At 45.4% G+C, this 25,008-nt stretch overlaps 1 protein-coding gene across 3 annotated transcripts in view; it reads right to left on the reverse strand.

Moving 5' to 3' along the window:
• MACF1 (microtubule actin crosslinking factor 1) overlaps nucleotides 1-25,008 on the reverse strand; it is a 350,958-nt gene that overhangs the window by 51,968 nt on the left and 273,982 nt on the right. For 2 of the 3 annotated variants that reach the window (XM_081492100.1, XM_081492101.1), the window contains 3 exons: nucleotides 2,362-2,523; nucleotides 2,033-2,203; nucleotides 1,217-1,383 (listed from right to left, as the gene is read on the reverse strand). In XM_081492100.1, coding sequence (XP_081348226.1) covers nucleotides 1,217-1,383; nucleotides 2,033-2,203; nucleotides 2,362-2,523 — 500 coding nt within the window. Of the gene's footprint in view, nucleotides 1-1,216; nucleotides 1,384-2,032; nucleotides 2,204-2,361; nucleotides 2,524-9,172; nucleotides 9,415-9,801; nucleotides 10,169-10,303; nucleotides 10,663-10,893; nucleotides 11,397-11,564; nucleotides 15,196-25,008 lie in introns of those variants that run through there. The other variant, XM_081492102.1, reaches the window with a different exon arrangement.

Here is a 25,008-nt window from a genome sequence, read left to right on the forward strand (position 1 = left end):
GGCAGTCATTAGATGTCTCTGATTGTGCAGAGGGAAGGCCTGAAGGGAAGCAGCAGGAGAGGGGTTAAGGTTAGCTAGTTAGGAGGCTGCCCTCAGGTGAGCTACCTCATGGGAATGAACCCAAGTGAGAGTTCGTAAGTCATGAACTGAGGCAACTGAGTTGGAATCAGAGAAATGGATGGAGAGGAAAGATACTGTAGACGTAAAACAGAATTTAGGATCCTGATAAATATGGGACACAAAGCAGGGGAGGGGAAAAAATGGTAAAAAAGAAAATGAGGCTGATGTTTTAAACCCAGGTAGTTGGAGGGTCAATGGTACTATTACTGGAAATGGATGGAAAGAAAGATATAACGCAGTGCAATCTGGAAATGAAAGTAAGCTGAATTCTTTCTTTTGTTTCTCCTACTAACATGGGCAAGTAAATACTTTGTAGCTCAGATGAGAAACAAGCAAGCCATGAACAGGTAGAAGTCAAGAGACTGAAGAGGGGGTTATCTAAAGACTTCCCATAGCTACCTAGATAATAAGTGATCAACTCTATGACTCTCATACTCATTTCTGGTTCATTATCATTTACTTTTGAAACTGGGAACAGTATCAGCTGGAAGTAAAGACCCACTGTGACTTATTAAGCTCAAGTGACACTGGACTAACTGATAGCTGTGGAAAGAGAGAGCACCTACGTGGGGGAGAGAAGTACACTCCCTGCCTGCAGCTTTTGGGGAAGACATCACATGCAACTCGTGAATGCTCATTTACCAGAACCACAGGCTAGCTCCTAGATGTAGGGACATCTAATACTGGGATAAGCTAACAGAAAAGAAACACGATACATTTCAATTCCAAGTATCAAAAACATTATTTATAAATATTAATGGGAAAAAAATACCTGTTTCCAAAAACTCAGAAAATTACTTGGCTGGATTGTAGCAGTCTGCATCTGTCGTTTGGAACCACGATTATATTGCAACTGAACACCACCACAGGGCAATGAGTCTCCCAGCTCTCAGAAACTTACGGAAGAGCGGAGGCTCATTTCCTGCGAGTCACTCTGGTTATGAAGATCATCTCTAAAAACTTATCCCTCTTCAAGATAAAAGCCGTTAAACACCTCCAGAGCTCCATGAGAGTCATCCAGGGGCTTTTACAGCATCTCAGTGACACAAGTCAGAAACCATCTCTGACTTGTCCCTCAAAAGCCCCTTGGCTTTACCTGGCTGCTGCCTTGCTGAGTAGTCCAGTCCATCTACTTTCAAGACTCTCCAACTGTCCAGTGATCTTCTCTCTATCAGCCAGCTCAGCTGACTGTGCTATTCTGCCTCCTTCTGCTTGAAGCATGTCTACTGTGGCCTTTCGATCATCTAGTAGCCTCTGGAGTAACTGACGTACATGTTTAAAGAGAATGAAAAGTGATAACATGGGGTCACTTTAAAATCTGAAACAAGGAATACGTACAAAATCCAAAAACCTCACCTCACTGAGCCCTAAGTTCAACTGAACAGTGAATTTTTTTCTTCCCCCAAAACCTGAGGCAAAAACATGAGATACAATTCCTACCACTCATATAAACTTTTCTTACACTCAGGTTTTTAAATGGAGCAGTGATTGTCATTATGTGACTGAAAAGGAATTTAATTTGAACCAAGAGAAAAAGGCACTGAAATGGAAATTAAACCAAGGCGGGGGCGGGAGGGGGAGGGGGAACCAGAGAAAACTTTATACATGATATACAACATTATTTAGAATATCAGTGTCCCTCAAAATACTCAAAATCTCTTAAGATAAAGTGGTGACAAACACTGAAACAGGATAAATGAACAAGCAAAACTGCTCAGTTCAACATATGGCAAGGTAAATTAGGAGATTACAAAAGTGATGAAAATCAATTTCCATCTTTCTTTTCTGGATCACACAAGGTAGGTTAAGATTCTACTAAACTCCTAACTGTGCTCCTGAAACTATAAGCAAATTGTGTTGTCTGTCATTCCCTTCGGCTGTTACAGTTCACTGCCCCAACATTCTCACTTACCTTCTGTTCTTGGATCTGGGCTTTCACTACTTTATACTCAGCAGATGGAGGCTTCTGATTGGCTATGAGCTCCTCAGTGTCTGCCAACCAGCTGAGCAATGGCTCCAAGGCATCTTGGAACTTCCCACAATGCAACAAAGCCTCTTGCAGTTGTGCGATTCTTTGTGCAACCTATTTCACAGACATGGAGGAGAAAGGGGAGAGTTCTGAAATGACTTCTCATCCCTTTTTGTAACTCCAGGTTGGAACTGCTAAAGTTTTATTTGCATTCAGGTGCCATGGAAACCTGAAATTGCCATATCTTTTTTCTATGCCCTCCGTTCACTCACCTTTTTATTCAGTGTGTTCCACCGAGCGTTAATTTCTTCCATATCATGTTCCAAACCCTGTACATCACAGTTTTTTCCGGCACTCTGAATCAAGCCCTGGCCAAGTCCATTCACCTGTTGCAATCTCATCTGAAGAGGATCCACCTGTTCTTTCTGAAACATCTAGATAATTGTAAGCCAAAGAAGATTTAATCTATAGGCATGACAGTGTCTGGTTATTCATGTGAGAGGCATGCTTTAACAAAGGAGGGCCAGGGGGTAACAAGAGAAAACAAGCTACTTGTACAGAAAGTATCAAGTAAGAATGTGGTTTCACATTTCAAAACATTCTCCTATGGACAAGCAATTACAGAGAATTATGGCACTACTTAGGCATTTAAACCATGACTCATGGTTTGTTCCTGTTGTTAATTTTTTAATGCAAAAAGCTCTTGAGAATAACGAAGCATCAGCCTCAAGATACCATGAAAGTGTGATACATTATCAATCCTAAATGGGAAGGTTGATACCAAATGACTAGTACTTAAGATTAAAAATACCTTGGGGAATAGCTTTAACCAACCATGATACATGCAATGCTCTTCTCTGACTAGGACTAATAATTAACCAAAACACATTAATGGTGTGAAGAATTCCAACCTCATAGCTTAATGCCCCTGTGGCCATTTAATTCCATTCTGTTCCAAGGCCACAGACCACAAACAGCCAATAATCTTGAAATAGTATTCCTCCGACTACAAAGGGAAGTGGGCCAGTATTATAGGGAGATGTCCTTAACAACTTCAGACCTATTTTAAGTAAGACTCAGATATACATAAAATATTTTTAAAACAATGATACTATATATCCATGTTTACCATGAAACAATGGAATTTTATAACTGTGAACAAGTGTAACAAGCAATGTGAGTGTTTCTTTCTAATGCAGTCAAGGTCCATTATTACTTAGAAATTTATAAAAGGAAACAAAGAGAACAATACTTCTGCCACTCCAATGGTATTAAGGAAAAAATGAAATAAATATTTGTCCCTAAGATCAGATTTCTCTCAATTGTCAGAGGATAAAATCAGCAACATCCCACTAGATGGATTTATTTCCATTCTTTTTTCTTCCATAAAAAGTTCCTTCAAGTTCAGGGAGACAGGTGAATCAATGAAAGCTGAAGAATGCAAGAGGACAAAAATAAATTCAAAAGAAAATTATAAGTTTGGATAAGACTAATTTTGGCCTATGTGAGACCACAGATTAGGAAACTGATTCTAGAAAGAATGGTCTGTGGCTGAACAAGTGAGTCACAAGAAAGAAAGGCCCAAGGGAACACTGAAAAAGGAAGGTTTTAAAGGTAATTACCATTGGGCTTCATTTTATACTATAATTTGATTACACCATATTTTGTTAGGCAACACTACACAGCAGTTCAGCTAAAAATGACTGTTACTCCAACAACATGGTTCCTCGAGAAAGCAAGTGCTATGATTCTACTTTGTATTAAACATGCTTTCACTGAAGAAAAATCAGAGCAGAAGAGAAAAAAAACAACAAAATGGCTGTGGGAGGGGCTGAAAAGGTGAAGAGAGCAGAAGTGCCTTAAGTACAGAGGGAGGGTGTCCAGTCCACACTGAAGAGCCCCCAGTAATTAAATGCTGTCTCCTGTCTCATGCTGTGACTGATATGTAATTTTTCCTGTGTTGTCCAATATGGCAGCCAACAGTTACGTGTGGCTATTTAACTAGAAATTCAGTTCCTCCACCCTACTAGCCTCATTTCATGGGGTCAAGGGGTCAAAGGCCATGTGTGGCTAAGGGTCTAATGTACTGGGCAACAGAGAATACCTCCATCTTGGCAAGATGCTCTACTGGTATCAATGTAAATCATACAGAAAAGTAAAGACATAATTTAAGTAGCTTGATAATCTCTTCCATATAATAGAGCCAATTCTTTTCTTAAAATTTGGATTTACTTTGTTCGTGAACATTTCACATAATGTATTTGAGATTTCTTCATTTCCCATGTGCACTCTATGGATTGACAGGGAATGGGTATTTGTCTTTTTTTTTTCCAGAAGTTTAAAAATATATGAAAATGCCTCTATATACTAGTACTCTTTTAAATATTTATAGTGAACACAAGTGAACAGAATGTTAAAGAAAATAAATCTGAAAACACCTGCTCCTTTCTCTTAATTCCCAAATAAAGCTGTTTTGCAAAACTTGTGTTTTTAGATACGTTAAAAGTCCTACTCCTTAGTATTTCATGGCACATGTACTGTGCCATTACTAACTAACCAGTGCTGGCAGACATTTCCCAGAGCAGAACACTAGTAAAAATTATTGCATGGCTGTAAGATACAACAGGGACATAAAACAGAAAATTTCCCAAAGAACTTCTTAAAACACTTTTATCGTCAGTAATACCACAGTCTCCCAGCTTTCATCCTGATTGATCCTTTTTTGATGTCCTTTGTGCACTTCCTCTTTCTCCTCTAGATCTCCAAATGTTAGCCTGAGAGGGTAGAGATAAGGGTAGGATGCCAGTTCTGAGCCCTTTTCTCAATCTAAAGGCAATTCTACCCATTCTTATGGCATTCCTTACCACAATAAATGCTTATTACTCTAAAAATTATATATATATTTTGAATTTCAAATCTAAATATCCAACTATTTTCCTTAATATTGCCATACACCATTCCAAAGTTGAACTGTATACCTCTCCCCCAACTCTGCTATTCCCTGAGCAATTCGTTACTGCCCCCACTTGGCTATGAGCCTCACTGACACCATCTTGGGCCCTTAGAGTTTCTCTTGTCCTTCTGCTGATCCTACCCAGGACTGTAACATACAGTAAATCACTTTTCCGTTGTCAAGGGCTTTGTAGATAATAGATACTGTTTAATAATTATCAGGACCAGGTAGCCCCTATGCTCTGTTAGTCCCCAAACAATGATGAAAACCTTTGCTGATGTATATTCCTAGTGCCCACAGATTAGAATCCATTCATAAATCTTGACTTAGGAATACAAGTCCTTTTCCCAAGCACTGACCCCCACACTCTAGGTTAACTGCAGAACTGTCCCAGTTGCTCCCACGATGGTGCAGAGTGCAGCTGCGAATGCTTCTGGGTTGTAGTCTGCCTGATGCTACCCTGAGAGTAAGTTTTTGTTTGGTTGCTCAGTCGTGTCTGACTCTTTTGCGACCCCATGCACTGTAGCCCACCAGGCTCCTCTGTCCATGGGATTTTCCAGGCAAGCATACTGGAGTGGGTGGTCATTTCCTTCTCGAAGGGATCTTCCCGACCCACATCTGCTGCTTTGGCAGGCGGATTCTTAACTGCTGAGACACCAGGGAAGCCTGAGAGTAAGTTACTCTATAATAAACTGATCCATTGATTCTATGGAGCTGCCTGCCTTCTTTTTTGGTCTCAAAATGCCTTCTCAGTTCAATGAGTACTTTTTGTTTCCTCCACCCTCCAACACCCATCCACTCAATGATGCAAATCAGAACCTAGAAGCCATCCTTGATAACTTCCCCTCACTACCCCCCAACGTGAAAGCCATTATCAGGTCTTACTGATTCTGCCCCTAAACTGCATCTCAGATCCATTCAACTGTCTTCAAATCCACTGACTCTCTATCCAAGCCACCTAAACAATTGCAGTAATTGGGCAGGCCTCTCTACTCTGTTCCTGATCCCCAACAATCCATCCTAAACATAGCAGCCAGTGTGATTTTTTAAAGTTGCAAACCATTCTGTGTTTTCTGAATTCCACATCAATTATAATACAAACTATCAAAATGCAAAAGAAACCTGAGATTTACAAACCCAAATAATGTTGAAAATGTTTTTTGTCAATGTGAACCAACTTTCCCTATATTTAAGCTGAGTCATCCTTAAAAAATGTAAATGAAATAATTTCACTCCCCTACTTAAATCTTTCAATATTTGCCTATGGCTTTTAAGGTAGAGATCTTTGAGGATTTCTGTCTCAGTCCCTGCATCATTTGGCCCCTTCCTACCTTTCCAGGTTCACTGCAAGACACTCTTCTGGAAACCCTGCTTACTGTGGTCCAGTCACTTGACTCTTTTTTAGTTTTCACATGCCAAGCTCTCTCCAATTTCCATTTCCTTTGTCCAGAATGCTCTTTGACTAAGTAACTTCTATTTATCCTTCAGGTTATAGTTTTAAAACTGTTTCCTTGACATAACTGAAGTTAAATACCCCTACTGTTTATCATAACTTTTATTTTTTATTCAAAGCATTTGCCACTATTTATAACCATATATTTTTATCATTTTTGCTTAATTTCTGCTCCCCTGGGCTTCCCCAGTGGCTCAACGGCAGAGAATCTGCCTGCAATGAAGGAGACACTGGTTTGATCCCTGGGTCCGGAAGATTCCTTGGAGGAGGGCACAGCAACCCACTCAAGTATTCTTGCCTGGGGAATCCCATGGACAGAGGAGCCTGGTGGGCTACAGTCCACAGGGTTGCAAAGAGTCACACATAACTGAAACAACTTAAAACGCACGCTGCCTCCCCTACTACACTGTAAGTTCCACAAGGACAGGGACCATGCCAATTCTATTTACCGCAGAAGCTCCAGTACCCAGCACAGAGTACTGGGTACACGATAGGTAGTTATCCAGTAAATGAATGAATCCTTGTACAGAAACAGTGTTAGAGAAAGCAAACAAATCCATAAAAGTTCTGTTGATTGGCTGAGGATTCAAGTGTTGAACCGAGATTGTGAGGCTCCCCAATTTTTGCTTAAAAACTTCCTTGGCAAATTCTTAATTTTATAGTACAACTATTTAATAAAAACGGTTGCTTTCTTAATTGAACCAGTGACTGGAAATAAGTCTAAGGAAGTGTACACATGAGAAGAAGGCTTAAAGAACCACAGATTGCTCTTAGTGGACCTAGGATCCCACTACGGAAATAGCAAACAAGTTCTGGCTTTTCTTTCTTCTACCAAACCTTGTGATTGCTATTAGAATGCTTATATCTATTTTAACCATGTATACATGTGAACATTTTACATACACATGAAGAGGATCTAAAGCAGTTCATTTTCATTCTAAATCACAGATTTTGCAGCTGGGTTACTATTTGTTTCTCCTGTCATTTATATCACCCAAGATTTCATAAAACAACTACCTCTTGTAGCTGCCAGACTACCAGAGATCCCAGAGACTGACTTAAGAGTTTCTCTGAATATTTTTCCTTTATGCAGATTTGACTGGCTCTTTATAATTAAATCCCTATATTTCATCGACTATTGCTGCAGGCTTTATACTAGAAATAGTCTGTGTAATCAAGAATGCTGGTGACTTTGCATAGGATGCTGGGATCTTGGTGTCAATCCCAAATTCAGTAAAACTGAGAAAACTGGATCAAATCCATCAATCTGGAAGGTGATACACTCTATAATTTGATGGGGTGCTCCATCACAAAATAATTGTGAAATCCAGGTGACACCACCACCACACAGCTAAGCGGAAGACCTGTGGCAAAGGTGACGGCTTCTAGCCTGCAATCAAAATGATCTTTCTTTGCTGGCAGCTGCATGTTTAATTGGTCCTAGCTGACTAAGGCTTCCCTGAAAGGTTCTGCAATGCAGGTGAACCCAACTTTCTCGCAGCATCTATGGACACTCAGAAGATTAACATTCATCCACTCAGTCAACAGGAATGCATACTACAGGGAAGGCACTGTTTTAGGTCCTGGAGATGGTGCAAAATTAAAACCACCTTTGCACTCAGTTACCACTGACTGTATTTGCTTAAACTTCTAACTCCTTCCCTCCTTATCAGTGACCAAATGACACCAGGACAGTAAAGTGCAGAGAGCTGCCACTCTGGAAGTCCTTTGATTATGAAACGCTAATAAGGATAGGAATCTTGGGAACAGGGTTCACAACACATTATGTTCTCTAACGTGAGTATTTCAAAATCTTGGAGCTATGAGACCCAGGAGGACATTAGCCCAATTTCCTAATTTCACAGATTAAGAAACAAGAGGTCCAGGGAAAGAAAAGTGACTTGTTTCCGAACACAAAGACTGACAAGATTACTAAAATACCTTCTTTATAATCATTACTGTGCCTTTTTCAGGTTTTAAAAATACACATTTGTATTCAAAAACTGTTCTTCACACATCCATATATGGCTTTCACCCAACCTGCTTTGGTGAATTCCTTCAGTTAACCAACATTGTCTATTTGAAAGGGAAAGGGGAAGCATACTGACAGTGACTCTAATCTTCTGTGTTGGGTGCATTGAACGGATGATCTCATTTTATCCTCACAACCCTCACAGGTTCGTTCTTCTGCCTTAACAAATGAGGCAACTGGAGCCTCAGGAAATTTAACTGTCTCACAGTGGTTAAAAACTATCCCAGGTCTCAATCCAAAGTGCATATACTCTAGCCTCTACCTGACTGCTAACATCACCAATGAATAAGCAGCCTCTTGGTTTAGGAGAGAACGTGCTTACTGTAAATTTCAAAAGCAGAATCACCCTTTCCCGCTAATAATCTTTTCCAAAATTAAAGGCAAAACTGTTTACATTTCTGTTTTCCTTGAGCTTTGCTTATATCCCAATTAGAAAAAGTTTGAATTATAAAGTTTTTCAGCAGATGAAAGACACATTTTCCCCATAAATTCAATAAAAAGACCAAAAAACGCCAGAAAAACTTAAGATATTCCTAAGAGAACCAACAAATTATCTGTTCCCTTTCTAATCACCACCAAGTCACAGAACTTGAAAATCTCACTTTACTCTCCACATCCTACCCTAACAAAATGAGCAACAATTACCTCATTTGAATTTAATCCATCAACTGCAGCCAGAGGCACTTTCCCATGCAGCACTGTGCCAGTCACCTCTTTTACTCCAAACGCTGGGGAATCAGGCTCCTCCTGGATTGGCATTCCAGCAGAGGAAGCCTCTTCTAGAATAGGAGTTCCTTCTGAGACAGGAACTGAATCAGCATGGGGAGTATCTCCCAGGAAGGGTGCACCAACAGGGAACACTTCCTCCACAGCTGGCACTGCAGCAGCTGCAGCAGGAAGCTCCTCTGGAGTAAACACTGTAACAGTTGGGTTATCAGACTCCTCTGGAGCAGACAGTGCAGCAGCTGGGGCTGCAGGCTCCTCTGGGGTGCACTCTGCACCAGCTGGGGTAGTAGACTGCTCTGGGGTAGTCACTGCACCAGCTGTGATGGCAGGCTCCTCTGGGGTGGACACTGCACCAGCTGGGGTGGTAGACTGCTCTAGGGTGGACTCTGCACCTGCTGGGGTGGCAGACTGCTCTAGGGTGGACACTGCACCAGCTGGGGTGGCAGGCTCCTCTGGGGTGGACACCGCACCATCTGGGACTGCAGGTTCCTCTGGGGTGGACACCGCACCATCTGGGGTGGCAGGCTCCTCTGGGGTGGACACCGCACCATCTGGGACTGCAGGTTCCTCTGGGGTGGACACCACACCAGCTGGGGCAGCAGGCTCCTCTGGGGTGGACACCGCACCATCTGGGACTGCAGGTTCCTCTGGGGTGGACACCACACCAGCTGGGGCAGCAGGCTCCTCTGGGATGGACACCGCACCATCTGGGGTGGCAGGCTCCTCTGGGGTGGACACCGCACCATCTGGGACTGCAGGTTCCTCTGGGGTGGACACCACACCAGCTGGGGCAGCAGGCTCCTCTGGGATGGACACCGCACCATCTGGGGTGGCAGGCTCCTCTGGGGTGGACACCACACCAGCTGAGGTGGTAGACTGCTCTAGGGTGGACACTGCACCAGTTGGGGTGGCAGACTGCTCTGAGGTGGGCACTGCACCAGCTGGGGCGGCAGACTGCTCTGGGGTGGACATTACACCAGCTGGGGCGGCAGACTGCTCTAGGGTGGACACAGCACCAGCTGGGGCGGCAGGCTCCTCTGGGGTGGACACAGCACCAGCTGGGGCGGCAGGCTCCTCTGGGGTGGACACAGCACCAGCTGGGGCGGCAGACTGCTCTGGGGTGGGCACTGCACCAGCTGGGGCGGCAGACTGCTCTGGGGTGGGCACTGCACCAGCTGGGGTGGCAGACTGCTCTGGGGTGGGCACTGCACCAGCTGGGGCGGCAGACTGCTCTGGGGTGGGCACTGCACCAGCTGGGGCGGCAGACTGCTCTGGGGTGGGCACTGCACCAGCTGGGGTGGCAGACTGCTCTGGGGTGGGCACTGCACCAGCTGGGGTGGCAGACTGCTCTGGGGTGGGCACTGCACCAGCTGGGGCGGCAGACTGCTCTGGGGTGGGCACTGCACCAGCTGGGGTGGCAGACTGCTCTGAGGTGGGCACTGCACCAGCTGGGGCGGCAGACTGCTCTGGGGTGGACATTACACCAGCTGGGGCGGTAGACTGCTCTAGGGTGGACACTGCACCAGCTGGGGTGGCAGACTGCTCTGGGGTGGACATTACACCAGCTGGGGCGGCAGACTGCTCTGGGGTGGACATTACACCAGCTGGGGTGGCAGACTGCTCTAGGGTGGACACTGCACCAGCTGGGGCGGCAGGCTCCTCTGGGGTGGACACAGCACCAGCTGGGGCGGCCGACTGCTCTGGGGTGGGCACTGCACCAGCTGGGGCGGCAGACTGCTCTGGGGTGGGCACTGCACCAGCTGGGGCGGCAGACTGTTCTGGGGTGGGCACTGCACCAGCTGGGGCGGCAGACTGCTCTGGGGTGGGCACTGCACCAGCTGGGGCGGCAGACTGCTCTGGGGTGGGCACTGCACCAGCTGGGGCGGCAGACTGTTCTGGGGTGGGCACTGCACCAGCTGGGGCGGCAGACTGCTCTGGGGTGGGCACTGCACCAGCTGGGGCGGCAGACTGCTCTGGGGTGGGCACTGCACCAGCTGGGGCGGCAGACTGTTCTGGGGTGGGCACTGCACCAGCTGGGGCGGCAGACTGTTCTGGGGTGGGCACTGCACCAGCTGGGGCGGCAGACTGCTCTGGGGTGGGCACTGCACCAGCTGGGGCGGCAGACTGCTCTGGGGTGAGCACTCTAACAGTTGGGGTGGCAAGCTCCTCTGGAGTAGACACTGCACCAGCTGGGGCGACAGGTTCCTCTGGGGTGAGCATTCTAACAGTTGTGGTATCAGGCTCCTCTGGGGTGGACACTGCACCAGCGAGGGTGACGGGCTCCTCCGGGGTAGCATCCTCTGTGGTGGGCACTGCAGCCAGAGCAGTCCCCTCAGCAGCAGGCACTGCAGCAGCTGCGGCAGCAGCCCTCTCTGTGGCTGATACTGCAGCAGCTGGGCCATCCTTTTCTACGGTAAAAACTGAGGCAGCTGGGAAATGTGCCTCTACGGTGGCCAAGGAAACAACTGGGACATGCTCCTCTGGGAAGGGCACTGTGACAGCGGCTATAGCAGTTCCCTCTGGGACAGGCACTGCAGCATGTAGGGCATCTCCTACAGTGGACACTGCAGCAGCTGCGTCAGGCTCCTGTGGGATGGATGCCCATTCCTCCAAAACTGCTTCCGTGTTACTAGCCTTGGTAACTTGTTCCTCTAAAAAGGTATCTAGCAATGAATTGGAATCTCTCATTTCTGCTTCCCCTTCCTCCAGTGAGGCCACATTCAGCTTGGGCTTGGTCCCATTCGCAGTTTCCACTCCATCTCTGCTATGCCTCAGTCCTCCAACCGGCAGGTGCGGACTCACGAACTCTGACTCTGGAGACTTCCTCTGGAGATTCTGGGAGACTCGCTCTGGGAGTTCGCCAGGAAGCTGTGCTGAGGCTCGGTCCTCCAGCCTGGCTTCATAATCCAGCGCTTGTGCTTCACCCCCCTCATCACAAGCTCCTTCCACGGACAACAATTCACAAGGGTCCACATCTCCCAAGGAAGTCAGACGGTTATTTTCTTCATTAATAGCTCCTTTCTCACCTTCCCAATGAATCTCATCTGTTGGTAAATGTGAATCATTCGGCAACGCCTCTCCTTCAGATCCTGAGGTAACATCTGTGAGTTCATGGCTAACAGCAGAACTGAGGGGGGCTCTCTCCACACACTCCTCAGCATTCGCCTCAACTTCATGACCGTCCACCTGGGACAAACTGCTGTGTTCTTTGGCCAGCTTGGCTTCAGAGTCCGGTACATTTTCTTCAGGAGAAGCCCTGTGATCAGAGTTGGACCATCCTCCCAGGGACTCCAGATCAGTCAGGAGTCTAAGGTTAAATTCCCCGGCAGTTTTGGGACTAAAAGGCACTTTTTCACCCTCCTCTTCACCAACAGTGGAAGCATCCCTCATGGAATCAGAGTAGGCAGTAAATTCCACAGTATTAGGCACCTGAGAAGAATCCAGGGCATTGAAAGAGTCACCGTCCAACCCAGGAGCAGAGTCCTCGGTCCTTACCTTTAAAAGGCCTACGTGCTCCTTTTCTAAGGCAGCCCCTGAAAAAGGACTGATTACAAGTGAATTTTCTGCGTCCTGGGATGGGGCCAGCCCTTCAGAAGAGGCTTGATTCTCCAGCTCAACTAGAGGAGTCACTCCTTCTTCAGATAAACACTCCTTTTCAAGTTCAAGAAACATCTGCACTGAGTCTGTGTCAGAGAGCTGCTCTGAATCAGCAGGACCAACAGTACATTCTAAATCTGAAACAAGTCCCTCCAGCCCCAGAGCAGTCCTGTTTCTCAGTTCTCCTACAGCGCTCTCACCTGTTAGAACACAGTTGTAATCCAAAGATGCGGCCTCGAGAACAGAAGCCAAACAGTTCTGAGCGGGCTGCGGGTCATCAGAGCAACGTACCTGACCAAGAGCTAGGTGCTCAAAAGCTCCCAAGACAGCGGTGGTGAAGCCGACTCCATCCTCCACCACTGCCGCAGTATCTGCTTGCTCTCCTTCTTCAAAGATACCTGCCAGGCTGTTCTTCTCCTCATCTGCTGTTGGAAAAGTCTTCCCACTCTCTGACAGTTTCTCTTCCTCCCACTCCTCCGCAGCCTCCATCATGATCCACCGCTCATCCTCCTCAAACTTGAGCTCAGATTCTGTTTTCTCCCTGAGGCCGGGGGTTATGAGAATATGCAACTCGGAATCCAACAGCTCTTCACTCAGGCAAGGCGAGAGAGGTGGCAATTCTACAGTGCAAGCTGTGTCCCCCAGGGGGTGCTGCTTCTCGCTGAAGCCTCCCTTAGCCAAACTTTTCATGGCTCTGGGCCAGGTTGCACTTGGGAATCTGTGTTCCTGCATTACATCTGTGTTACCACTTGCTGCTGCAGCTTCTGACTCTAGAGGCTGGAATTCACGGGAAGAGCTCTCCCTGCACTGCTGCAATCTGAAGTTTTGGCTGTTTCCACCTAAGTTTTTCACATCCTGCATTTCTGGAATACCTATGGATTTGGACACATGCTCCAAAGTTACTGACTCTGACTGAGGTTCCTTGTGGCCCATGTGACCAGAACTTTCTGTTAATGCAGAACTGGACTCCTTCTTCTCTTGCAAGGAAGGATTTGAAACACCGGCTTCGGAAACCTCACTGAGAGAAGCTTCCATCCTTTCGGCGAATTCTGGGAAATTGGGTGGCATGAAGGACTTCCAAGATCTCCTGTTAATGTTGTCCTTGCGTTCTGCATTTGGCCGCCTTCTGGGTGGCACAGGTGCTGACTTCTGCACATCACTGCTTAGCTTTAGTGCGTCAAATATTATTCTCTCATCCAACTTTTTGCCTTCTGGTGCTCTGGATTCAAAAACATTAGCGGCTGCTCCTAACGTACCGTTGCTGGATATAGTGCTTCCATCTATCTTTTCCATGGTGCTTTTTGAAGTCTGATTAAGCTTTGCCCCCTGGTCAATCTGTTCATTTATCCTCATTGTGTCATATATAGATCGCTGTGGAACATAGCAATCCTCTATGTAGCCATCCTCTTCCTCCCCCTTTCCCAGGCAGGCGGGGTTCTGCCTTAAACAGTCTGGCCTGCTGAGTGGCTTACCCATACTTTTTCAATCAAGGTGAACCATCAACCTTTTAAAAGTTTCTCACAGGTTCCCCCACAACGCATTCTGCATAAGTTAAAAACCCTTTTACATGTTCATAACTGCGAACTCCCCAATCGGATCTTTCCTCCAGAAAGGCCTGGAAGTTGCACTTTGAAACTATTCTGGGAGAAGCTCTAAGAGAAACAGCTTTTTCCTCACAGGTTAGCAGCCTCATAGTTGCAGACAGATAATTGGTATAACGTAATCAACAAAATTATTCCTTCTATGGCTTTTTTTTTTTTAAGAGCACCGCTGTAATTCAGTCAGTTAAAAAAAATCATCTGATATTGACGAGTCTTATTCAGTATCTAGTTCCACTCACTTCTCACCCGAGTAGAGTTGGAAGCAGAGGATTTACATCGATTGTGTCCTTTAATAACAATGGCACAGCCCCTCTGGTCTTCAAGTATGGCCCAAGCTCCTAAGAATTCCTTTCATTTTATCCTCAGTTCCAGCCCTGGAGAGTCCAGCTGGTCTGAATTAGCCATTCGTCCTCCCTAGTTCGGGTGTTTGTATTTGAACTGGGCTGGTCGGCGGATATTCCTGCAACTTTAAACACAGGAAGTCCTTCATTCGCGGCCAGCTTGGGGCTTCCTGTCTCCAAAACATCATGGCATTGTTGTGGCTCCCCGAACAGCCCAGCGCCGCGGCCGCAAAACAAGGCGAGTGGAGCCCGGCGCCGGGCCTTTGAGGGGCCGACGGGCTGCGGCGGCAGCCAAGGGTCAGTCGGCAAGGCTCGCTCCCTGCCGCCCGCTTCCCCGCGCCGCGCGCCCCGAGGGCCACGGTCGCCTCACCGCAGGCTGGCAGGTGGCTCCCGGCCGCGCCGGCCTCCAGTCCCGAGCTCAGGAAGTTAGTTGGTCCCTCCGGCTGCTGAGTCCCGCGTGCTGTGGGCGCCGCCTCCCCCGCCGCCGCCGCCAGTCCCCGGTCCGCAGCCGCCACGCCGTGGGCTGCATGTCAAGCAGCCCCCTCTATTCTCCGCCGCCGCCGGCCCCGCCGTCCTCCCCGCCCGCAGCTGTCACGGTCCCGGCATGCAAACTTCTGGCTGGGAACAAAAGGCTCCGCTCGGGCCGGGCGGGGGCGAGCCCGCCTCCCTCGCGCCGCGCGGCCCGCTCGCCCGCCGCTCGCTGGAAGTGCTCGGCTGGCGGGCGGCTCTCCTCCCCCTTCCCCGCGCCGCCCCGCCCGGGCAGCCCCCCTGGAAGCCGGGGAGCGCGACGCGGAGAGCCCGGGAAGGAGGGCGGGGCAGAGCCGGGGCGAGGAGCCGCCGAGCCGGAGGGAGGGGGCGACCGAGGGGATTGGAGGCCGAGGCACCGAGGGAGGGGCTTCTGCGCGGCTCAGGGCAAAGGAGCCCCGGCGCCCGCCGTTCGGCTGGCGGGCCCACGCCCACCGCGCCCCCGGGGCCGGAGGGAGAGCCCCGCCCTCGGAGAGAGCGCGGGGCGGGGAGCGGCACCAGCGCCAGTCTCGGCCGCGCAGCGCAAATCCCCTGACAAAGGAAAGCCCCGCCCTCCCGCCGCTGGCCCGGCCCCGGGCGCCCCCGCAGCGTCCCAACCCGCCGGGCTCCTAGCCCTAGGGCGAGCTAACCCAAAAGGGGCGCCCCCGCCGCCCCGCAGCCAGCCGGTTCTGGCAAGGGCCATTCTGGGCTCCATCTGCCAGCATCACTCCCCGCTCCGGCTCTGCCGCCAAAGGGGTGTCCCTAGTCCCTCCAATGTCACCTTTAGCGCGCCCCTGCCGCTCCAGCCTTAAACCTGGCACTTCAATTCGGACCAAGTTATCGGATAAACTCCAGGCACCTTCCCTCTCCCGTTCCTCACGTCCGTCAAGTCTCGGTTCATGCCCTCACCGGGATTTCTTTGCCCACAGATCTGAATGGTGTTGATGACTGAGAAGAAGGGAACTGACGGCGGGGGCGGCGGGGGAGATGCTGGCAGCAGCGCCCCAAGCCCCCAAACCTGGGCTCCTTCACCGCTGGGCACATCCAAGGAAACCTGAGCTCCTCGGGGCCAAATGAAAAGCAGGGGTCTATTTCAAGTCTCAAGATGGAAAATTCTAAAGAAAAGTGGCCCACAATCCCGTCCACAGCTTTTTGGCTTTTAGAAAAGCCATCTAGACGCCTGGTGACTGTTAAACAAAGAAAGTACAAAGGGCAACCCAGAAACCCGTCCACCAGAGGCAGCTGCATATCAGAAGGGGTCTAATGTGCTGCTCCTTTGTGATGGTCATTTTCTGATTTTATGAAGGAAAAAAAGTCTATTAAAATCTCTCAACCGACCATGTGGTCAATACAGATGGTAAAACTTATGGAAAAGTTATTTCTACCCTCTATACAAACTGTAAGTGAAGCCAATAGCTGGTGTATGGAGATCTGGCAGTGAAACTCTGAGCTGAGCCTTAGGCTGACTTGAGCCAGAGAGGTCTTTGGCAAAAAGGAGGTGTCAGCTGAAGCCTGCGATCAGAATTAAGCAACTAAAAGAACTTTCACTGGCAAAATGTCTTACACTTCATTTCTCACTCCAAAAGAGGCTGCTGATCAATTTCTGCCCACTCAAATTCAAAAGACTCTCTATCCATCTGTAAACTGAAAGGGAGGGTGGGCAGACTAGATTGTGTCTTGACAGCTTTTCTAACTTGAACATTCTTTAGTCCTAAAGCTGTTAAAGGAGCTGCCCCACAATGCTGACTCCTCCTGGTCCTACACTGTAAGACACTAGAAACTCTGTCCTCGGAGGAACAAACAGCAGAAAGAACCAAGAATGCTTGACCTAGGGAAAGTTTCCAAGCAATATGATGAACATCAAGTATCTAAAGGGCTGGGAAGTGGGAGGAAGGAAGCTTGTTCTGGATGTCTACTTAAGCTGGCACACTACAATCCAAGGGCAGATTTCAAACCAACAAAGCTGTCTCACAGCTATTCGAAGAATAGGGGGTCCCCTGAAGGGATGACTTTCCTGACCCCAGAGGTATCTGAGCAGAAATTCAAGCAATCACTTGGCAGAGATTTGGGGAAAGAGATTTACAATTCCTCTTTCAGTTTGTTCAAGATGAATTTTAAGGTCCCTTCTAACTCTAATTCAAGGTGATTGGAGGGCTTGATTAGCTTATGTATCTGATACTTAACGTTTCAGGGAATCTGGGTTTTAATTTTCCTCTAATTATTAAGTACAACTGGAAAAACCCAGGGAAGGCAAGATCAATTTCACTAGCAAATCTCCCTGGCCAAATACACTCACTTACGTGTTCAGATATCATAACAGACTATTTAGTGTGCCAGGGGCCCTCTGGCTGGAAGAATCTGAGGAATTCTGGCTCTGGACTAAGGGTGGGTGGTTATTCTATTATAAAGAATGATCTTGATGTGGAATCACAAACTTCATAGCCAGAAATTCCTTTCCTGTTTGCTCACTAAGTCAGGTGCCAATGAATTCAGTCTTTTCTTAATCCTTCCCCACACCTATCTACGTTAGTCTCACCACTCTCACCAATGCTCCATATTACAGTCAACTAAGTAAGGAGAGCATTTTAGCAACTATGAAGTTCAGATTCAAATTACTTATCAACTTAAGTCACATTCTCTCTGATGAGTGTATTAGGACGCTATATTAAGAGACTATTACAAAGAAACCTCTCCAAAATTCAAACATGGCCTTAAAGAAAGGATTACATAAAGTTGACCAATTATTCCCCTCCCCTGCAAAAAGTGCTCTGCTCCTTTCTTTAAATCATCAGTTTGTGTTGAGAGAGAAAAAAGGCACAAAGTCTCTTTCCTCCATGTCTTTTTTTTTTAAAATCTGTTCATGACTTTCCCCTTAGTTTTGGTATGTGGAACTCTGCCAATAGCCATCTTAGTGACTGAAATAAATACCTGATACAGCTTTCAACCTCTTGTTACCCTGATAGCTCCAACAAAAAAAGCATCTGTTCATTTCACATGCTGTGTGTAAACTTTTAAAAAGAGAAGTATAGGGAGCACGTCTTTGATGTTTCCCCCATTCCTATAACACAAATATATGTGCTGATGCCAAATTTTAAATTAGTTTCCAGTTAGTTGATTACAGAGTTCAAAGAATTCTCTATTTATTTCAAAATTCCTAAGAACAGAATTGGTGTCAGATTTTCCTTTGGTGAACTTGGAAGAAAGAACAATCTTGGCCCTTCCTTCTGTCTAATTAAAACAGAAAGGTGGAGTCGCCTCACACCCTAACACAGCTCCCTTTCCAAGTTTTGGACTTGGCACTTTGCCTTTGTCTGCTCCAGACTTAAACCACCAGCCTCGAAGGAAAATCTGGAGACCCTAGATGCACACTTCCTCAGATTCTATAATGTAGAATTCTAGAATTCTTTCATCCACCTCTCTCTTGGAGGATTAGTGCTGACTAGAGGAGGAAACAGAAGACTAGCTGGATCTTGCACATTTAAAATCTACAAAATGCCTTTCATCTTGGGATCTCTAGACTTTACAAGCATTTATTTAGTAGCAAGTGGAAACTCCACAGTATTAGTCTGAACCTGTCGGGCATCAGTCACTACCATCTTTTTATTACATAAAGATGGCTACAGAGTGGCTCGTTAAGCAATGCAGCATGATGTGAAGCTTGCTTTAAATCTAAGGATTTTGATGCTATTTGAGCTCTTGTGTATTTCTAAACCCATGAGAAGGCTTTCCATACACTTCAGGAACTCTCATGACCCCTATAGCCCTTTCCTGCTTGTAGACTTCATATTAATCCCTCTTTAGCCACTCCCCACGACTGTGGTGATGACAAAAGCATAGCGCTTTGTAAGTGAGAAAAGACCTAACAGGACAGTGGGAGGCAGGAAAGCAGGAGATTCCAGGAAGGCTTTATGGAGGGAATCACATTTATGCATCAGGATCTGGAGATACAGAGACGGTAGAGACAAGGATTTCTAAGTGAAGGACTAGAGGCTGGAAACCTAAAGAAGCCAATTCAAAGTTTTCATGGTTTAAGTTATAGGACAGATGCAAGGGAAAAATGAAAGGTCAGAATGGTAAGTAGCTCAAGGTCAGTTCACCAAAGCCCTTGAATGCCAAACATAAATTTATGCTTTATTTGTGCATGCTAAGTCACTTCAGTTGTGTCTGACTCTTTGCAACCCCATGGACTGTAGCCTGCCAGGTTCCTCTGTCCATGGGATTCACCAGGCAAGAATACTGGAGTGGTTGCCATTTCCTCCTCCAGAGGATCTTCCCGACCCAGGGATCGAACCTGCAACTCTTACCTCTCCTTTGTTGGCAAGTGGGTTCTTTACCACTGGCACCACCTGGAAAGCTCAAGACTTCCTTATTTAACTTACCAGGGGGTCGTACAAGTGACTGAGTCGTGTGTGGAAAATTTCTAAGAATCTGAGCCTGGCTGCTCACTCAACTGCCACTTGATATAAATTATTGCATTAAAAAAGATCCAACTCTTAATTGCAGAGGCAGACTATTTGAACTTCACAACTGATCAGATAGAGGGTAGGGGTTAGGGGGAAAAATAAATGTAAAAAAATGCTGATGGTCTAGTGGCTAAGATGCCATGTTTCCAATGCAAGGGGCCTGGGTTCGATCCCTGGTCAGGGAACAAGATCCTGCATGTTGCAACGAAGAGTTCAAATGCTACAACTAAAGAATCTCACATGCCACAACTTAGACCTGGCACAAATAAATAAAAAATAAATATTTATTTATTAAATAATTAATAATAAATAATAAAACTTTTCATTTGGTTATAATAATAACCAAACAAATAGATAAATATTAAAAAATAATAAACCTCTTTGGATGACGGAGGGCACAGCATACTATAAAACAGCAACAGACAGGAAGAAATAACTGGAGGAGCTAACACATTCAGTGTAGCACATACTGAGTGTGAGGTACTCGAAGGCTACCCATGTGGAGGTATCCAGAAAGACCAAAGTCAGGGTGGAGATAACAGAGGTAGAAAACTTCTGTAGTAGGACAGTGAGGAATTGGACATCCCAGGGCTGAGCGTGGAGAGAGGTGAGAAGAGGGTGGATGACAGGATTTCAGGAGCCACCTGTAAGGGAAGTAGAAAGACAAACCGAAACAGAAAGCAGAGAAGCAGCCAGAGGAGAAAATGGAGAGAGCGCAATGTCAGGAAGGCAAATGGACAGGAGGGTTTTGAGAAAGAAGATACGATGTTAAATGGTGCACAAGGAAGGAGGAAGACAATTAATTAAGACAAGGCCACTGGGCTTGGCAACTAGGATGTCAGTGAGTACTTCTGCAAGAATGCTTGCAGTGCAGTGATGGGTGCTGGGTCAGACGGTAGCAGATAAAGGATAAGCAGTGGTGAGAAAGTAAGTGTTGGTCCTCCCTTATTGTGTCTCTTCTTTTGGCTTCCATGCCACTGTGCTATCCTGATGCTACCTTTCTAGCCAGTCCTTCTTGGTGTCTTTGGGTTCCTCTTCCTGTCTTCTTAAAAAGAGTAATTCCACAAGGTGTAGCCTTGATTTTTTTCACTTGTTTAACAAATATTTATTGAGATCTACTGTGTGCCTTAATCCATGCCAGACACTAAGGGAGAGTGATGAGCAAGATGTGCTCAGGAGCCTACACTCTTGTAGAGACAGACAGACATTCACTTTAATTCAACTGCAGTAAATACTCTGAGGGAAAAGCAAACAAGTGCTCTGAGAGCATCTGTCAAGGGGCCTGATGTGGCCTGGAGGTGCAGGGGAGGCTTCCCTGAGAAAGTGACCACGTGGGCTTTCACTTAACATCAAGAATAGCCTTTCCAATTCCAGGATGGCATGACTTCACAACTTTCACAGAGTAACAACTTCACAAAGGTGCTTAGCTATTTCTATGAAAAGGGTCCCTTGGCTGAATCTCTAAGGAATCTTGCTGTAGGGGTCTTCTCTCCAGTATTAGGAAAGGATGTAAAATAAGTAATTTAGAATTAAGAGATTTTTGAAAACTGTCTTTCATTTTGTTACTAAAGCAGTTCTTATCATTGATCATGAACAAACAACTGAGGCTGAATTTAAAGAATTAGACTTAAATCAGATCTCTTCTCTGGGAGTGAACTGCAAGATGAGAGAGATAGTAAATGGTTCACTTGAGTGGATGCAATGAATCCAAGCTGCAGAAGACTTAAGAGAGGTTCAATTTCTTTGAATTCTTATCTTCTTCTTCCCTTAACTCATAGATACATGTAACCAAATATTAGAAACATATAGTTGCTGAAAACTTTTCTGAGGAACATCTTGATTTGGCATATATACTTGGCATAGAGATTAATTTTATCTGTGTTTTTAAGCTGCTTCCTCTGAAATTAAGCTGATATTTTCTCCCTTAATGTTTTAATTAAAGATTGATTAAAATTAAGAAGTGTCTCTATCAAAGATGCTGACTTGGTAGTTGCCATTATATGGTAACAGTGGAAGATAACATGGTCTATGATAAAGCTAATTAGGCCAAGGACCCTCAGATCATTAAGTTGATCTGCTGGGTAACTCTGAGTGACTGCAGAAGTCACTGAGCTGGTAATGGCTTCTGGTTAATTCTGGTTAATGATTTGAAAATAATACTGATGTGTAGAGCATAGAAGCCAAGGTCAAAATGGTCTCAGAGAAACCTGCTGGCTGTGGGATTCTGAAGTGAATGAATGAATGAATTAATAACCATGTATGTGTACATGCAGTATATTTAAAGCTGTGTTAAGGAGTCATGACCTAAACTGTTTATGTATTGCTGGTCTGGGGCTGGCAATGAGCTCCACATTTGTTCCCCAGAGAAACTGCTCAGGAAGGCCTTTTGTCCATCTACCTGTTTCACTGCTGTCATCAAACTAATTTACTTTATCTTCATCATTTCCATTTTTTCAAGAAGAAAAAGAGCTTATCTAACTTGGTGCTAGGTCTTAGATCAAATCTGGAGAATGATCAGCTGTAGGCAAAAAGGGAATAACTTATTAAAAACATTTAATAATGTTATAATGTGTGTATTTGGATAAACTTTTTAAAATAAAAGAATATTATCATTGAGCACTTAATATCTGCCTAGTGTTTTCATCTATATCACTTCATTTAAATCTCATAAAGGCCCTAAAGGTAGGATGTACCATTGCTCACATTTTATAGTAGAATAACTATACAGAGAGGCTAAGTAATTTCCCCCAAGGTCACTCAGCTAGTAAATGATAGAGCCAGAATTCCAAGCTGAGTATTTCGGACTCAAATTCATATTCTATTTTCCTCACTAAGCTGATAGAAGTATGAAGACTCTTCTTGCTGTCACTGTAAATGACAATGACCCTAAAGTAAAGGGTAACTACCAGACGGCATTTCAGAACCTGCTTTCTTCAGGTGCATCCAAAGTAGCAAATTTTTAAATTTTGCTTATTTAGGCTAATACTGAAATGAAATTATGTTCCTTTAACATATGCTAAGTAGGAAAGAAGAAAGGGAGCCCGGAGGCAAGATGGAAAGGTAAAGAATCCATGTTAGGATGAGGATTCTCAGAACAAACAAGGATTTAGCTCAAGTGTTGCAAAGTTGATAGCATTTTGAATCCCACAGCTCACATGGCTTATGAGAAATAAAGAGCATTCACTTAGCCAAATATTCACTAATGTCCAACTATGCATATACTCATGCTAACTACTTTGAGGGACACAAAAATGGATATATTAAGATGAGGGATGGGACACTGCATATAATCAATAAATGCCAAAATTAGGCAGTAATGATAAAGGCTAAATGAGTTAGACATATTAAGTGATTTAAGAGAGCAGGAGAGGTGGTGAGCTGGGCTGGAGGGGAAATCAGAGATATGGAACTTCTGCTAAACCTTTAGGTATGAGTAGAAATCAAATAGGTAAAATGCTAAGGAGTGTTTGGGGTAAGTAGATGGAGTGGATGGTCTACATAGGAAACAAGACTGGATAGACAGTGGGGATCAAAAATGTAGTTTCTCAACTGACAAAGGATTAATTTGCAAAATATACAAGCAGCTCATACAACTCAATGCCAGAAAAACAAACAACCCAATCAAAAAGTGGGGAAAAGACTTAAATAGACATTTCTCTAAAGAAGACATACAGATGGCTAACAAACACATGAAAAGATGCTCAACATCGCTCATTATTAGAGAAATGCAAATCAAAACTACACTGAGATATCACCTCACACCAGTCAGAATGACCATCATCAAAAAGTCTACAAATAATAAATGTTGGAGAGGGTGTGGAGAAAAGGGAACGCTCTTGCATTGTTGGTGGGAATGTAAATTGATACAGCCACTATGGAAGATGGTATGGAGATTCCTTAAAAAAGTAGGAATAAAACCACCATATATGACCCAGCAATCCCACTCCGAGGCATAAACCCTGAGGAAAAGACACATGTATCCCACTGTTCACTGCAGCACGATTTACAGTAGCTAGGACATGGAAGCAACCTAGATGTCCATCGACAGATGAATGGATAAAGAAGTTGTGGTACATATACACAATGGAATATTACTCAGCCATAAAAAGGAACACATCTGAGTCAGTTCTAATGAGGTGGATGAACCTAGAACCTATTATACAGAGTGAAGTGAGTCAGAAAAAGAAAGATAAACATCATATTCTAACTCATATACATGGAATCTAGAAAAATGGTAATGAAGAATTTATTTACAGGGCAACAATGCAGAAACAGATATAGAGAATAGACTTATGGACATTGGGAAAGGGGAGAAGAGGGTGAGATGTATGGAAAGAGTAACATGGAAACTTATATTACCATTACTATGTAAAACAGACAGCCAACGGTAATTTGCTGTATGACTCAGAAAACTCAAAGAGGGGCTCTGTATCAATCTAGAAGGGTGGGATGGGGTGGGAGATGGGAGGGAGGTTCAAAAGGGAATATATGTATACCTATGGATGATTTATGTTGAGGTTTGACAGAAAACAACAAAATTCTGTAAAGCAATTATCCTTCAATAAAAAAATAAATTTAAAAAAGTATAATATATATTAGAAAAAAAAATGTAGTTTCTAAGACTGGGGAAGGAAAAGGGGGGAGGGAGGCACAGACAGAGACCAGTTCTGAAGATGCCACTGTTTAATACATCAGATCTGAGGGGCGGATAAGCACTCACAGAAAGAAGGGTGAGGACAGACAGAAGCTAAGGGCAGACCACCTTGGAGGCTTCAGTTTTAAAAGGCTACAGCATAATTTATGTCTGTTTTTTCCGTGGGAACCATGTGCGTACACGCTGGCTGTCCAATCACGCTAGCTCTCTCCATTCCTAACAGAGGATCTTTTGTTCCAAATAGCAAGGCTCAAAAGGGACGGAGTCTGATAAAAATCACACTGAGGTCAGTACTCCCAGCTGGTGCAGGGCTGATGCCATTCCATAACACACCCTACAGGAAGCAGCTTGAGATACACAGCTGACTGATTTCCACAACAGGAGTCTTGTGGCAGGCAGGGTGGGGTGGGGACTGGCCAAGCATGGAGGGCATTCTTTAGCCACTGACTCAAATTAGTTCACCAAGATCCTGACTTGATCCAACAGATCTGTTTAAATCACTCTCAGAACCAACACTTTTTTTTTTTTTTTTTACTAAAAGGAAAACCATGAAGTTTCCCCAGGCAATGGAACTATTTCATCAGTTAACTCTTAC

Source organism: Giraffa tippelskirchi, chromosome 5 (genome assembly GCF_054371585.1).
Source record: "Giraffa tippelskirchi isolate mGirTip1 chromosome 5, T2T-mGirTip1v1.2.pri, whole genome shotgun sequence".
NCBI classification, from domain to species: Eukaryota; Metazoa; Chordata; class Mammalia; order Artiodactyla; family Giraffidae; genus Giraffa; species Giraffa tippelskirchi.